Source organism: Calypte anna, chromosome 2, assembly GCF_003957555.1.
Source record: "Calypte anna isolate BGI_N300 chromosome 2, bCalAnn1_v1.p, whole genome shotgun sequence".
NCBI lineage: Eukaryota > Metazoa > Chordata > Aves > Apodiformes > Trochilidae > Calypte > Calypte anna.
The window spans coordinates 98021099-98037028 of record NC_044245.1 but is presented as its reverse complement, the minus strand read 5'-3'; the positions used below and the strand labels follow the sequence as shown (position 1 = coordinate 98037028).

Genomic DNA, 15930 nt, shown 5'->3' with positions numbered 1-15930 from the left:
CCCACAAATGACATGCATTTGTAACTAAAATCCACAGTGATTTTAGGCACAATAGCAGAAAAACTACATGATAATACATAATTCATGTATTCTGCATGCATACCACCATTTATAAAGAATCAGAAATAACTAGACCAGTTTGACAGTTGCTGGACAGCACCTCATCTTAATTGTTTAAAACAGTTAAGATCACTATTTAACAAATATACTATTCTGTTACATTCAGAAGAAATCATCTAAAGATACTTGAATTCAAACTTTTCTCACCTTCCATGTGTTTCTAGGGCATCTTACAGTGCTTCAACTCCATCTTACTTCTATCTGTACATCCTCCTTTCTCAGCATTTTTTACCTTTCTGAATGTGTATTTATTAAACACTGCTTTCAACAAAAGAATTTGTTCCTTAGCTCCATCACTTAAATGTTATATTAGCTACATACTATGCCATACACCAGTGAGAGAGTCTGTTAGCTCTTTTAACCTAGCTATCAAACATTTTTCCACTGCATTACAATGATTTGGCTTACTTTACAACATTAGGTCTAATATTACTTACCGAGTCCTTTTCAACAATTCTGTTCAGCATGACAACTGCTTTGGTTTGTTGTTGCCATACCATTAGCCAAAAATGACAACATGTATTAGGTAATGGACCCTGTGTAGTAAAGAGAAGAAAACAGGTGGGAGATGTATGGGCAAAGCAGTGCTTGAACACAGTTAACAGTTCACTGTGTGAAACAGGAAAATGTCTTCCTCTGCGAAGTTTAAACAAACTAAAAACATTCTATCAGAAAATGACATAAATGACAGGCAAGAAAGTAAACTCCCTGAACATATCATGCTGTATCAACCTAGTACGTGGTACTGGTTACCTGTGTTAAAATATAATATCTCTGGGCTTCTTCTATGACCACTAGGCTGGCATTGATGTAGTCATTCTCGGTGTTCTGCAGTTTTACACGACTATGATCATCTAAAATTCAAAGAAAATGAAGAATTAATGATGTGTCCATCTTGATGAATACTCTGAACAGGCAAGTTTATGTCTGACAAGCAAATGGCAAACTACAAATATACATGAAACTAACTTCTCATGTAGTTGGATAACTGCCTGTCTTGTTCTCTCCAACAGAGTAATTCTCCAACAGAATAGTTCTGTTGGAGTTCTCCAACAGAGTAATTTCAGGCAACTATTAATAAAAGTTGCTCAGAAAACTGGAATACCCAGTTTTGTTCAAAAAACAACCACACAAAACAACCTTTCCTCACATGCCAAAAGGTGCTCACAGCCATCCCCCAACAGCTCCATTTCCATAATACAATAGCAGCAGAACCCACAACAGGCAGTGCTCACAGAAAGTTTAACACACACACAAAAAGATCTACTTTCTATAATTCAATTAAAGTGATGAATTTCACTTCCCCTGGAACTTATTGTTTAATATTGTACAAATTAAAAATAAGAAGTAGCACATGCAAAAATGTACCTATTTGACAAGTCTTCTGATGAAATTAAGCCTAACCTAATTACACGTTCCAATCTCAATTCCACAGACAAAGCAAAAGATTCTCTTATTTATAGCAGAGACATGCAAAGGGCTCTCTTTAAAATTGTAACATTAATTTCAGAAAGATTATCAGACTGTCATACTAAAACACTGCATAATAAAAAGTCACTGTGACTGTTTCTAGAACCTATTAGTAGCTGACTTATCACACTCTAGGAGACAGCTAGGCAACCAGACTGATTCACAGTAAGAAATTCTTCAGCCATTTATTTATCAGAACTTTATTAAATAATCAGAATTTTTAGGTTTAAATTTGTGCTCAACTGCATGCCAGGAAATTAGATCCTGCTGTCTGCAAACCCTCCCAAAGCCCAACTGCATATACAAACTTTTTATTAGAAGGGTAAATAAAATAGCAGAGTAAAATTAATTTGACCAACTTCAACACATTTTAGAAAGTTAAAAAGAGATTACATTAAGAAATTGACAGAGCTGAGCATGAATTATGGTACAATGCAATTTTTAACCTACATTCACCTCATCTAACCCATAAAATTCATTCAGCATGTAGGCTGATGTCAGCCCACTTCTCCCTCTCCCATCACCGCATCAAAAGGCTTTCTTCCTTTTGACAGACATCTTGAAAAAATGCACAAAATCCATGAGTTCTGACATGAGCAACTGCCAAGTATCACATTCACTGCAGCTATGATAGCTGAACTTAGATGCTAAGTCCCTATTTCACAGTCAGTATATACAGCACAAGTTTTATCTAAGAAATCTATGAATATGACCCCAGAGAGACAGAAAGATGATGAGAATCAAAAAATTTTTACTGAACTAGACCCTTGTTCTATGGATCACTCATACATCTTTATAAATAATTCCCATACATTTGGAGGCCCAGGGAAAGCAAATTACTCAGTCTTGATCTACTTCTATACTGTACCCCATCTATCTGCTATTGGCAATGATCAGAGGATCTTGATGGACTCAATGAAAGAAGTCAACAGTTTAAAAGAAAAAATTAACCGAGATTTCGTGCTGTCATCCTTTAGCTGCTATGTGCTTTTAGCTTTTATATGCTGTCACACACCAACATGAAGAGAACAGAAATATGATGAAAACTTTTTTTTATTACTGAAGTATGAGAAGTTCCTGGTTTAGCCTGTTTTCGTTAGAATTTCATCTGTAAGGCAATACCATCTTGACTTTCAGGACTTGTAAAACAATATATATCTATATGAAGAAAATATTGTGAAAGCCAAAACAGTGAAATTAAGACACATGTATTTAAAGATAAAATACTACACTTTGTATAATTTTGTCTGACTAGGGAAGTGTTACTTCTTCTCTTCATGTATCACTTTATCTGAAATGTTTCTACTGGAGAGAAACCAAAGACCTTTGTAAATATTACATGTCATTTGCCAACAGGAAAAAACTTCAGATCTTGTTATAGTAAATCACACATACCGGTACCAGTGTTCTCGGAAAGATGACGCAAGCAAACCCTGTTAACAGTTTAATCACCCAGCAGCAGCTGCTCTATTGCTGCCAGGGAGAGAACTGCCCAGGCTTTAATGAGGTTTCCTACTGTAATCCTCACACACATTTTCAGCCTTATTTTTTCCTTCTTATAAATTCTTCGTTTTAAACATGAAGAAGAAAATTCTCGAGGATGATTGTTGGTTTGTTGTTTGTTTTTTTAAGTCCCTAGTTACATGCATACAGTCTCCTTCCTCCTCCCCAGCTAAATCAGATGATCCTACAAATACACTGGCATACACTCCACAGGACAAAGAAATCCACCAGAACATATTGATTTCCCTTCTTTCAAGGGAAAAGGTTCCTAAAGAACACAATGACCCAGAAACCTCATTCAAGCACCAGCTTGCTCTTCTGAATTAAATAAAACAAGCAAACTTTAGGCAGAAAGTTAGCTGCAACATATTCCCATATGTATGTTATTTTCAGTAACCAAGTACTATAGGTTTACATGAATGATAAGCCTATCTTAAATCTTATTTTATCTTAAATGTTTCCATACACACAACAGCTAAAAATATAGTACTCATTTTCTAAAGTGTTAATTCCCCTATTTCAACCAACTATGCAGACTGAAAAGGAAGTGGAAATCTTAAAAATGCTTCTCATTCTGCCTCCTGCAGTAACAAATCTACACTCAAAACCATGCTGCTCGAGATAAGCAAACTCTTATTAGCCACTTAAAGTGAAACCCTGTCCTTACTGATGTCCCTGACAACACTCCTCATGTCTCAAATAAGACCAAGACTTCACAGTACACATCAATTTGCTCACTCCCCACTAAAAAGAAAATGGCATTTCAAGTTAAAACAGAGATGTGAAATGCTTGGCATTTTACATCATGCAGTCCTTGTAGTTGGCTAATGAAAGGTTTTTATTTGAAAACAACCATGTTTTGAGAAGTGAAACCACATTGTACAACTTAAAAAATTATCTTTTATCCAAGAGATGTCTCCGTCTTCCCAAATATAGAACTATTAACAAGGAAGGAGGGTGAAATGCTACTTAGTGGATTAAAGGAAGTCAGAAATAAAACATGTAGCCCTAAGTCATCCCAATGACCCAGTGTGACCCTTTCCTGCCTACCAAAAAATTCTCTTCATTTCACTAATCTAAATCTAGTGTATCTGAGCTACTAAATTATTCAAGTTACAGTGCTGTCACTAGACCTATAAAGTCTCAAGTTTCAGAGGTACTTTAAAGCAAAGGAAAGGGAAAGTGATTTTTTTCCTACCCTGTCAATGGTTATACACAATGCTTTTGTATTAGTCACGGCCAAGCTCATAACTGAAATATATTCATACTGAAACATATGCATTAGTACTGCACAAGATCCTTACACTTTTAAGGATTGTGAAAAAATCTTCAGGTACACTTAAGCTTAGAACACTATGTGCTATTAAATCCCCCTTTCCCAACCCCATAGAAAGAAACAACTCCAAAAGTAGCACATTGAGTTTATTTATATCATGTTTCTGGTAACAAGATGTTTTAGAGAATCATTAGATAACATAATAAAAAATCGCCAACGTCAGCTTCTAATACGGACAGTAAGTAATGCAGTAAGCTTATTTTGCATAGAAATCTCCCTGTTCTCAGCACATGCACTTTGAACTTGAGACAGAGAACATTACTGAAATTATAATTAATCAGCACTATGTGCAAGATCATCCACATCAAATCCAGCTCAGTTCCCTGTAAAGCACAATATTATTCATGCACCTCTTTTCTGATATGTAATCTATGACTACTGTAAGCCAATGGTTGAAAGGTCCAGCACAAAGTCTACTAACAGCCACACAAAGAAAAAAAAAAAAATGAATCACTACCTCTTAAACCCATCCAACAGCAACATGATCAATCAGGCAAAGATGTTCAGATGACCTAAGAAACTGAACTACGCACCACCTTACAAAGGTAGGCTCAAGACAAAAAAGCATAGCCCCACTCCCATCTACCCACCAAAAGCAAAAGGAAAAAAAGAAATCCCGGCAATCTTGCTGAGGGGATTTCCTTCTTGCCTCTAAATCTGAGAGCACAGTAAGCAGATCTCTAGAAGTGTTTACAGTCAATCTGAGACGCTAGACTACTCTGGTATTGACTAAGGGTAAGATTCAGGAGGAAAGTATTAACAGAAATCTTAGAGTTTCATTCAAGTTATCAATAAAGAATAATAACCTCACTACTTATTTTCCTCTTAACAATGTTTTCTGAGAAACTGTTTCATCATCAGGAAATGACTGACTGTCAAACCAAACCTATTTCAGATTAACTTCCTGTTTCAATACTACTATACAGACAAAATATTCCTCTCCCTGTTCTAGACTAATACCAAACTGCTAGACTGCTATTTATTTTGGCTGGGCAGTAATTCTTGAGGGCTTTTACCCAAACAAACCTATACACATAGCTTTTTATCCAACAGAACTGGACACTTAGAAAAATATTTATGGAACTGGAGACAATGTGAAACTCAGCTGTAACGGGCAAAAATTATTAACCTTTCACAACTAGCAGAAATCAACTTTTACCTAGAAATGTATGAAAGATAAATTGGTTTCAGTGTGCCTGTTGTGCACTGGTTGAAATGATGAAAACTAACCCAAACATTTTTCCTGCACATGTAACTGACATCTTTTGTATAAAAAAAGAATAAACTTTGCATTTCCTCCTGCAGATATACCACCTCAGATTTTAGACTAGTTCGGCCATTACCTAGATTAACAAATCATTTTCTCACTGCTATGGACATAAGCACTTCCTTCAAATTATATCTTACAGTATGTCTAAGTAGTTAGCTCTCAAAAGTTTAATTGCTATTTCTGAAGGCCTTTGACTATAATCAACCATTTTTCATTCAAACACTGTCATAGAGCAATAAAATTTGCAAAGTGAAGGAGCAAGATGTTAAGACTATGTAAGACTGAGTTGTCTTGCACTTCTGCAAAGCCAGTTCCTTGCATTCACACACTGTGATTAAATGTGTTGAGAGTGACCAAACCACACAGCTTTTACCTCTGCTTTGAAATTTAGGTACTGCTATGTTGGAATGTTATTTATTTTATATTTCCTTCCAGGTCTCTTTTCTCCTCTCAACTCTCAATAATGTGACAGAAACAATTATTTGTCAACATATTTGAAAACACACATAACATTCAATGGGAATTAGCTTAAACACAGCATTTTGCTCTGTTCTCATATACTCTTCCTCCTAGACTCTCCGCAGACTATCTTGGTGGCCCAATTCAAACCTTCTGAGACATGCCTCACAAATAGTAGTTCAGTCATCATGCTATAGTTCATGTCAACTAGCATGTAATGACTTTAATACCTATTACTGAGCCAAAGTACTTCTTCAAGAGTAGATTTTATCAGTCTCTTTGCCCCTGCACAAGGTCCAGGAATTAATACAATCACACAATTACTTTCCTTCTGGTTAAACAAGCATTCCAGAAGCAGTTTTTGCATGATCAAGACAGAGAGCACTGTTTGGTGTTCTTCTCTGTCATAAAAGATATACCGTGATTAAGGAAAATTCTGAGTTCCAAAAAACTACAGGAGATGGATACAACTCACGCCTCTAAGATACTATTACAGGCATTATTAAATGCCACTTAAATAGCACAATGCCTTTTTCTTTATTTTAGAAACACTCTTTAAAAAGAAAGAAAAAACACAAACATATTGAAGGTAATCTGCCATTCTCTTTGCAACAGTGCTTAAGAAATTATATCCATGGATGAAAGAGATGGTAAATGTAAGAACACAGCCTCTGCCACGTAAGTTGTTTTCCTGGGTCCAGTATCCTGTACAACTCAGGTCTGACTGGCTCAAAGCTGATTTCCTGCCTTATCTTCTTACAATCCTGACACCAAATTTATGTATGAAATAGCAAGTGAATAAAACATTACCTGCCTTACCACTGGTATGATGCTGTGCTGTATCAGGACACCAGTCTGGGGACACATTAAGTAACTCTGCATAGATCAACAGAGATCCACCAGAGGCCCAGCTGCCTTTGCTGAGCACAGAGCAGAGGTTAGCAAGCCTTGGCTAACTTGAGGTATCTTTTTCACAGCTGTACATTTCTCAAACAGGCCATACTGAGGCATGCCATGCAGACACAGCAGGAAGGCTTTGTTCATTTTTATCAGAGTGCAGTATAGAGACTCAGCATTAAGCCAGACAAGACCCGTGTGGTGCTAACACACTGTGCAAGTGAGCATTCTGGCAGCCGTCTAGCCAGCAGCATGCAGCACTTCATCTGACCAATGTGACTCAATCAGAGACCCTTTCTGTGTCATTTTGAGAAGTGACTGATAATGCACATGCTGTTACCACAACTTTCAACTAGGAATAAGGAGTTCGGCACTTCTCCAAATTTTACAAGCAGCATTCAGATTAGGCTCTTAAACAAAAAGCCCCAATATACCAGCAACCTTTCAAAAATTCTAGATACAGTAACAAGGTTTTGTGAGCCTAAAGTGCTCTGGGAAATTTCATACTGAAGAACACACAAACATTTAACCAGTTCCAACTTCAAAATTTTTTAGACAAATTAAGGTTGTCATTAAGGTTTTTTCCTAGTCCTTTTGAAAGTTATTTACAAGAGCTGTCTCCAGCAATGACTACATACTGGTAATCTTATGTCCCTTTAGAAAGTGCAATCCAAAATCACTGTAAAAGTCAATGCTGTTAAAAAAGTCCACCGCACTTCAGCAGCAAGAAAGCTAGTAAAACAGAAACAAAAGCTACCTTCATCTGAGAAGCACGATCATCATGTCACAGAGGCTGTTTAATGGCTGTCAGTAAAATACAAACCACTCCATAACAGATTTAGTTGCACTGAGAAAATGCAACAACTTCATTCATACACTCTTCAAACAGACAAAAGTAACAAACTCCTGTTTATTTTTTGGACCAACTGTAGAAACCAAGTGGCATTTGTCATCATAAATGTGCAGAAATCACTTAGCACAAAAGGAACCTCTGTTAATCAAGGCTCATTAACTTAATTTCTGTGCTCAGGAGATGCCCATTTTTTTAACAACACATAAAGCAATATTAAACAAATAATTTCCTTATGAGAAAATATCTATAAAATACTACTCTGCAGCCTACATTTACCTATATAATAATAACCGTTATCTGCATTATCTCTCATTCATCACTCAGAGAATTTAACCTGCAAACTTTTCTCCCTTCTGTTAAACACATTTGTGTACATTACAAAAAACACGTTTATCATAGGATACATAGCTACTGAAATAAGCAAAATAGGTAACATACAGTGATCATGATTTATTAGCTCCAGTATTTTAAAGTAAACTAGGTAAAGTAAAAAAGAAAAGGTACTTACATGGACTAACATCCCTGTATCTATTTCGGTTTCTGTTTTCTGGATATTTTGCAACTCTATGAGGGTAGTCACTGGATTTATGTCGAATTTCCTTTAAAAGACAAAAAATGCCATTTGCTTATAGCCAGCAAGCTGATTAAAGTTATTGTTCTACACATTGTCTTACAAGATTTTCAAGTTTATTCATTAGTCAAGGGTGTTAACAGTCAACATTTCTAACCTTTAATACACCCAGTGTTATTTTCACTAAGAAAAGGCATCCCCGCTCTTGGCCAAGCTGTTGCCATTTAGATCCTCCCACACTTGGTTAACACCACCAAACTAATATGAGCACAATTTGGTAAGCAACTGATGTAGCAGAAACAAAGAAAAAACAAAAAAAAACAGGTATTCTTATGTTTACAGTTTACCTCAGGCTTGCATGATATCTTCCACAGCAGTGAGACTCGAACATAACTACCAACAGTACAATCCTAGCTCCTTTATACTACCTAGCTGCACAAATCACCACGTAGGTACCTGAACTAATTCATGATTTTATGGCCACTGTTAGCAGCCACAAAATTATATTCTTGGTGGTTTGACAGTTTCAACCCATATAGCTGTTGCAGTTAACCATGACCCAGTATGAATGGACAGTTCTAGACTCATAAATATCAATGTGAAATCACAGCCTGCTTCTCTCCAGGCATTATTATAAACCTTTCAGTAACCTGCATTTGAAAAATATTAAATGATACTAATTTACATGCCATTTTAAGTAGCATACTGCTCACATCCTCTAAATGTTAAGTTTTATTAATTTTCTTGCCTAAATGTGAATCTCCCACAACTTCACTAGAATATACAGAATTACCTTATGCAGACAACTGAAAACACAGCTGAAGTGCTGTTGATGAGAAGCCTCCAAAGAACTGAACTATGCCTTTAGATCTCTGTACTGATGCAATTTTAGCAGACAACATAGTATATAAAATGAACAATACTTTATTTCGAATTCTTTTGTTTTTAGATGCTAATGCTACAAGTCACAATTATGTCGCAAAGAACATTTAGATTTCCATTCACAACAAAGCATTCTTTGGTCTTCTCCATGTTTCCACTATCTTCTTTGTCTTCTAAAATTCTCTAAATAGTCAGTATATTCCCAGAAAACAGACAAAAATGTCTGCAGTGGAATCTAATGTACAGAAGGAAGCTCCATTTTTTACCATCTGGTGTGTGACATTATGGTGTGCCAACCTGTAAAGAATCTAAACCACAATGTGGAGCAGCAACTGTCAAGCACCAATGCTCTACATTTCTGTACAAAAATATCTTGACCTATTAGACAATCAGCTTCTTATTTTGATACAGCACACTAGAACCTGTCTTCTCCTGTCTATAGGAGGATCAACCACATGCATGTTGAAAAAATAGTATCTGGCAAACAGTCACAACCAAGTTCCTACAAAATATAAATCTTGTATTTCTTCATAACAAGATTCACCATACTGTGTTTTTAAAAAGCACTGGCATCCTCTGTGCACAGTAATACACCTGTCACTTCGTAAAAAACCCCAACATTAAATAGAACATTACCACAGTGATAAGGGTGGGGAAACTTGCAAAAAAGAATCAAACCTAAGGAAGTTTGATGACTGGTTCTTAAAAAAGAAAAACACAGTTCAGTTTACCCAGTATGCAATCCACGCAAACTGGAGAAACAAACCAGATGTCAGATGTAAAGTAACAAATATTACACTGGAAAAACTTGCTTTGAAATAAAAGAATAGCAGTGTTATTTATTCAGTCATTAATTAAGAATGGATAGGCACTCCAAGAGTCAGCATAAATATTCAAAGCATCACAGAATTTTACAAGTCTTGGCAAGCTCATAGAACTGAAGGGTAAATATACAAAGCAGCTCTCAGAAAGACGAATGAAAAAAAAAAGCCCTAATACACAAGTTGCTTCAGAGAAACTGTATCTTCTCAGAAAAAGAATACATGTTTCTTATACAAGATGATTGTAGGAAAATACTTACCTAAACAAAAATTAAACAAGTAGTCAACAATTGGAATACCTTCTACAAGTTTGTGTTATTCAAAGACATCTGCTCTTTTCTCTTTCTGCTTTTAAGCAAATCTGTATTCTCGGGTTTTAATATAAAACAAATGTGTTAAGAACCAAAAAAACTGCTGAGTTTGCAAAATCTACAGAATCAGAAAAACATAAGATTCTAATACAAAATAACTTTATTTTAAAATATTTTACAGCATAGCTGTAAATAAGGAAATGCTTACCAGAGCTCAATATATAGTTTTCTCTTTAGTTTATTTCTCCAAGTGCAATTTTTAATAATAAAATGATCTGGGAAAGCTAACTTTGAGTTCAGTCTGGATATGCTAGATGTAACACGCATGTAATTTTCTTCTCTCTTTTCTAACTCCCCCTGGTTGCTGATTTTTTTCTTTACTCTTTTATCTCACGAACAGTTTATTTCTACTATTCTCTGTTAAATTTAAACCACTGTTCAGTTCCATAATACACGAATTATATTTAAATCAAATACATGGCTAATTCTGCAGAGAAAAAAAAAACCTCAAGTTAGCAGAGGGACCTTTAATTTGGGGTTGTTTTCTTCCTCTTTACAGAAAAAGTACTGTAAAATACGCATAGGCTCCAATAACTGCTCTCGTATAGGAAGTATTATGTGTAAAGTCACGACACTGACCCAGACACTAGTATTACAAGTTAGCAATCGCATTTTTTCTGAAGAAACAGGAAGTCAAGGCAGCGTGTATTACGATAGATAACCATGCAGCGGCAGCCGGCGGGTGCCTGACAAACCGCAGCGCAGCGGTTTCAGCGGCAGAGCCGCCACCGCCACCCCCGGAGCCGATCGATATTATCGCTTATAACTACACTCCGCCAGGAAACGGCGGGGAAAGCACCTTCGGCCGGCTCAGCTCAGGCCACTCGATTGAGCCCCCTATGCCTAAACCACCGCACCCCGCCGCCAGCACCCGGGCTGAGGGGACCGGGGCTGCAACCGCAGAGCCGGCGCAGGCGCACCGGAGGGAGAAGAGGCAGCACAGCGCCTGCGCGGTAGCTTTCCCCTCTCTCCCCCCGCCATCGCCCGCACCCTTAACGCAGGCAGCATGCGCGGCGCCTGCCCGCAGTTTCGCTGCGTGCACCTGAAAACGAGTCGTGGGCCCAGCGACTTCCGCTCCCCGCTGAGGCGGCACACGTACCGGCAACGGGAGCTGCGAGCTGGCAGCGGCGCTCCCTCCGTTCCCACCCCCGCCGCCCTCCGGCAGCCGCGCAGTCGGAGACAATCTCCCCCTTTTTCCCCTCGCTCACCAGATAACGCGCCTGCCAGTCGTTAGTGGCATCGATCTCCTGGAACTCCTGCTCGATGATGGCGGACATGGCGGCGGTGATGGCGGTGGCGGCGGCGGCCGGAGCGCGAGCCTTTCCCGAGGCCGGCGACCTCCCAGCCCCTCGCGCGCTGCCTGCCACACGGGAGCGACCCTCGCGCTCCGCCCCGTTGCTGCTGCCGCCGCCGCCGCCGCGCGCACACATACGCTCGCAAGGGGTGCCCGGGGCCGCCGGCAGCAGCGCGCATGCGCGGCCCTCCTCCCTCGCTCCTCCTTCTCCCTTCCCCTGCCCACCGAGAGCGGCCGAGCCCGCGCCCCCGGGGGGAGTGGAAGGGAAATACCCAAGAGGGGACGGCACGGGGCGGTGAAGAAAAGGGAGGAGGAGTGGTCCGTGCTCGGGTGGCCCGGGGGTACGGAGTTCACCCTACCGGTGTATGCCGCACGAATATACGGGCGTCCCCGGCAAGCGAATGACGGCGAGGCTCACCGTAACAGCTTGCCTAGGGAAGCTATGGGTGCCCTCTCCTTAGAAGTGTTCAAGGTGGGGCTTGGAGCAACCGGTGGGAGGTCTCCCTGGGAGGTGGTCTTTGAGATCCCGTCCAACCCATTCTATGACTGTGTGATATCCAAAGCCGAAACGTGGGGAGGGGGAAGGAGGCGGCGGCGGCGGCCCTCTGCGACCGCTCCTCAGGAAACTGCTGCGCAAAGGCTGAGCGGGACCGAAGGTCAGGGCACAGTACAGCCGGGGCCGCCTTGCTCAAGCTGCGGGGAACGTGCCGTGCAGCTCGGCGTCAGGGAGACGTGCTCAGCAGGTCTTCAGGTGGGCGGCCTACGCTTCACACCTCAGCGCCAATTGCTGATTAACGTGCGGGAGTAATTAGTACTGCAAAAGGGAAGAGATTAAAGAGCGTCCAGTGACAGCTCACCCGCCGCCTCCTCTCTGCACTGTCCCTGTCCCAGGTGTCACACCCCTGCAGCGGGTTCACCCCACCCAAAACAGGTCCCCGCACGAATTTAGAGGTTTTACAAGGAACATTTCTACCGTCCCTCGCCTGGCCTCAGCCCCGTACTCCTGCCGCGCCCCGCATCTCCCCCGCTCTGCCGCCCACTGCTGCTTATCCCCGCCCGCTCTACCGCCCACCGACGGATAACACCGACGGGTAACCTTGCCCCCTCCGCCGCTCTCGTCTTGGGGTTTCGTCGTCGGTGGTGCAGTGGGTCGGACCCTGCCGGTCCCTCTGAGACCTGGGTTCCGTCACCGCGCTTGTACACGCGTTCAGGGCTTAAACCTGGGATCCACGGCCCCATTCGTAACCACTTGTGCGGTCCTGTGCATGGCCGTACTGCCACCGGTCTTCCCCGCATGCCGTCCCTGCTGTGGCACAGGGTTAGGCCCCGGGTGGTGTCTTAAGTCCAAGTTTAGATGTGTGACCGTGAGGAGGAAAGGTCATAAGAGTGAGGTGCTCACACCTTTAGCGCGATGACGCAGTTATGTAGGTAAGCTGCTGGCAGGTAGCAAGCCTGACAGAGGTCTTGCCCACGTAGCTCCTGAAGGCAGAAAGTTTAGCGGTGGAGAAATGTTGTCTTAGCACTGGGGGAAGTGAGCTCAGGCTTCCCTTTGCTGTGGTGTTTTGTAGTTAGAAAACAGCGAGAAGGGTTGCTCGGTACGATGTGAGAGGTGTATGTTTGTAAGGCAAATGTTTTTGGAACAGACTGCTGTCCATTGGCTGTTGCATTTTCTTCCCATCTGCAAGCTGCAGTGAAGTACCCTGCTCCAAATCCACCATCTGACCTGTTCCCTCAGGTCCTATATCCAGGGAACTGGAAGACACCCTTCTGAAGCACAGCTGATGGGACAGTGTGCACAGTCTTGTTGAAGAGTCCAAGGAGGTCCTCCCACAAGTCACAAAGTTCAGACTAGACTCCCTTGCTTTCTGATCTTCTCCAAGGTAAGTATAGGTGCAGCTGGATCCAATCAGACCCTAGCTGTAAATAAAAGTTCAGACCCTAGTTACTACCACAGAGTCTGTTTATTTCAGCTTGAGCTGGTTACCTCCCTGGAGGAACCCCTAATGTATTTTACCTGTTATCATAGAATCATAGAATCATAGAATCATAGAATCATAGAATTGGCTGGGTTGGAAGGGACCTCAGAGATCATCAAGTCCAACCCTTGAACCACCGTTGCGGTTGCTAGACCATGGCACTGAGTGCCACATCCAGTCTTTTTTTAAATATCTCCAGGGACGGAGAATCCACCACTTCAGTGGGCAGCCCATTCCAATGACGGATCACTCTTTCCGTAAAGAAATTCTTTCTAATATCTAACCTAAACTTACCCTGGCACAACTTAAGTCCATGCCCTCTTGTCTTGTTGAAAGTCGTTTGGTAAAAGAGCCCAACCCCCACCTGGCTACACCCTCCTTTCAGGTAGTTGTAGAGAGCGATGAGGTCTCCCCTGAGCCGCCTCTTCTTTAGGCTGAACAACCCCAGTTCTCTCAGCCTCTCCTCGTAGGGTCTATGCTCGAGTCCCTTCACCAGCCTGGTTGCCCTCCTTTGGACCTGCTCCAGGACCTCGATATCCTTCCTGAACTGGGGGGGCCCAGAACTGGACACAGTACTCAAGGTGTGGCCTCACGAGGGCTGTTCTTTTTAAGGCCTCACAGCCTGTCAACATGTTTGTGTGATATGCACATGACTACTCGTTCAATTATATTCAATGATTACCTCTTCCATTTCTGACTGCTTCTATCTTCTTCTCTCCCACAGTCTTCATACTCCTTCAGTTGCTTTTCATCATGATAATTTTTCAGCAGTTCAGTTTCTCAAACTGAAGTTTCAATTCGTTCAGTTGCCTTTGTATTTGGAGTAATTATCACATTGTGTACATCTGGTTTTGATGTTACTCCAGATGGTACAGTAACAGATTAACGAGGGTTTAATTACAAGGGTTTGATTAAATTTTAGTTACAGTTTGCAGCCTAAGGCCTTATCACTCCAGTTACTCATGCTAAGTCAAATTGCTTATGTCAAGCAGTTTCTAGTTTGTCCAAATCTTAAATATTTATATTATCAATAACAATCCTTTACTCAACCTATTGATTCTAATATTCTAGTAATCTCTTTTTTTACTTCCAACAAGTATGTTCATAGCATGTCTTCCCAGAAAACTCAAGCAAATCTTGCATAAGATTTTCTTCAACTGTGGGTTCAAACTTGAAAATTGATACAAGGAGTAGCTTTTCTGGATTTTTCTGCCTGCAAGACTGAGGGACCAGTCATGTCTGTAGTTCTAAGTGTTCTCTAGTTAATCAATGTGCTACATGTGATCACTTGTGCAATAAGTAAACTAATGCACTTGTGAATTATTTTTCTGATTAAGGAGAGCAGAGAAGAATCTAAGTGTATTTCAAGTATAGTAGCTTTCAACACTTCCAATGAAAAAAAAAGCATCTTAACCTCTGAAAACTGATCTGCACAAGCTGGTGTAAGAAAGTTAAGTAGATATGGAGAAGCTGTCTGCCAAATAACAATAAATATAATAGAAAGATAATAAATTTTTCTTAATAAAGAAATTGAAACACACAACATACTCTCTGATTTTAGTCTTCATTAGGCTTTTTTCTGGATATGAACTTGCTGACTGGCCTGTATTTGCAGCATTTGATATTAAAGCCTCTTTAGCCCCTTGCTGGGGCTACCTGTAGGTCATAGATAACATGATGACCATGAAGCCATCCAAAGTATTGCAGCTAAAGGAGGCCCAGTCACCACCCCGTCTGTCCAGAGAATGGGAAGTGAAGCTTCCCTGTGGTATGATATTTCCTCTTTATTCTAGTGCAAAGGTGAGGGAAGACTTGGAGGACACAGGAACATGTATTCTGCTCTTTTGATTAGCAGCTGTCATGCATACAAGAAGTTTGTGCTTGTCACAGTTTGTGATGTTTGGGGGGTGTAGTTGATATTGGGAAAACAGTGTAATTGTGTTATTAGGAGACAGTTCTGTGGTAGCTGCTGTGCTTAGAGCCTGTAGTGCAAACCAGTGCCTGGAGAGAGCTCTTGGAAAATTAAAACAAGTATTTATTAATTGTGTTAAACTGCTGTCTTAGAGGAGCAATAACTGGTAAGCAAGGAGGTTCTGGAGAAATTGCC

The 15930-nt window shown here is 40.8% G+C and overlaps 1 protein-coding gene across 2 annotated transcripts in view; it reads right to left on the bottom strand.

The window, feature by feature from the left end:
- PTPN2 (protein tyrosine phosphatase non-receptor type 2) overlaps window positions 1-12018 on the bottom strand; it is a 29723-nt gene extending 17705 nt beyond the window's left edge. The window contains exons 1-4 of one of the 2 annotated variants that reach the window (XM_030444066.1): window positions 11762-12018; window positions 8417-8507; window positions 874-974; window positions 558-656 (exon numbers count right to left, since the gene is read on the bottom strand). In XM_030444066.1, coding sequence (XP_030299926.1) covers window positions 558-656; window positions 874-974; window positions 8417-8507; window positions 11762-11983 — 513 coding nt within the window. In that variant the 5' untranslated portion in view covers window positions 11984-12018. The remainder of the gene's footprint in view (window positions 1-557; window positions 657-873; window positions 975-8416; window positions 8508-11761) is intronic. The other variant, XM_030444065.1, reaches the window with a different exon arrangement.
- Between the last annotated feature and the right edge of the window lie 3912 nt (window positions 12019-15930).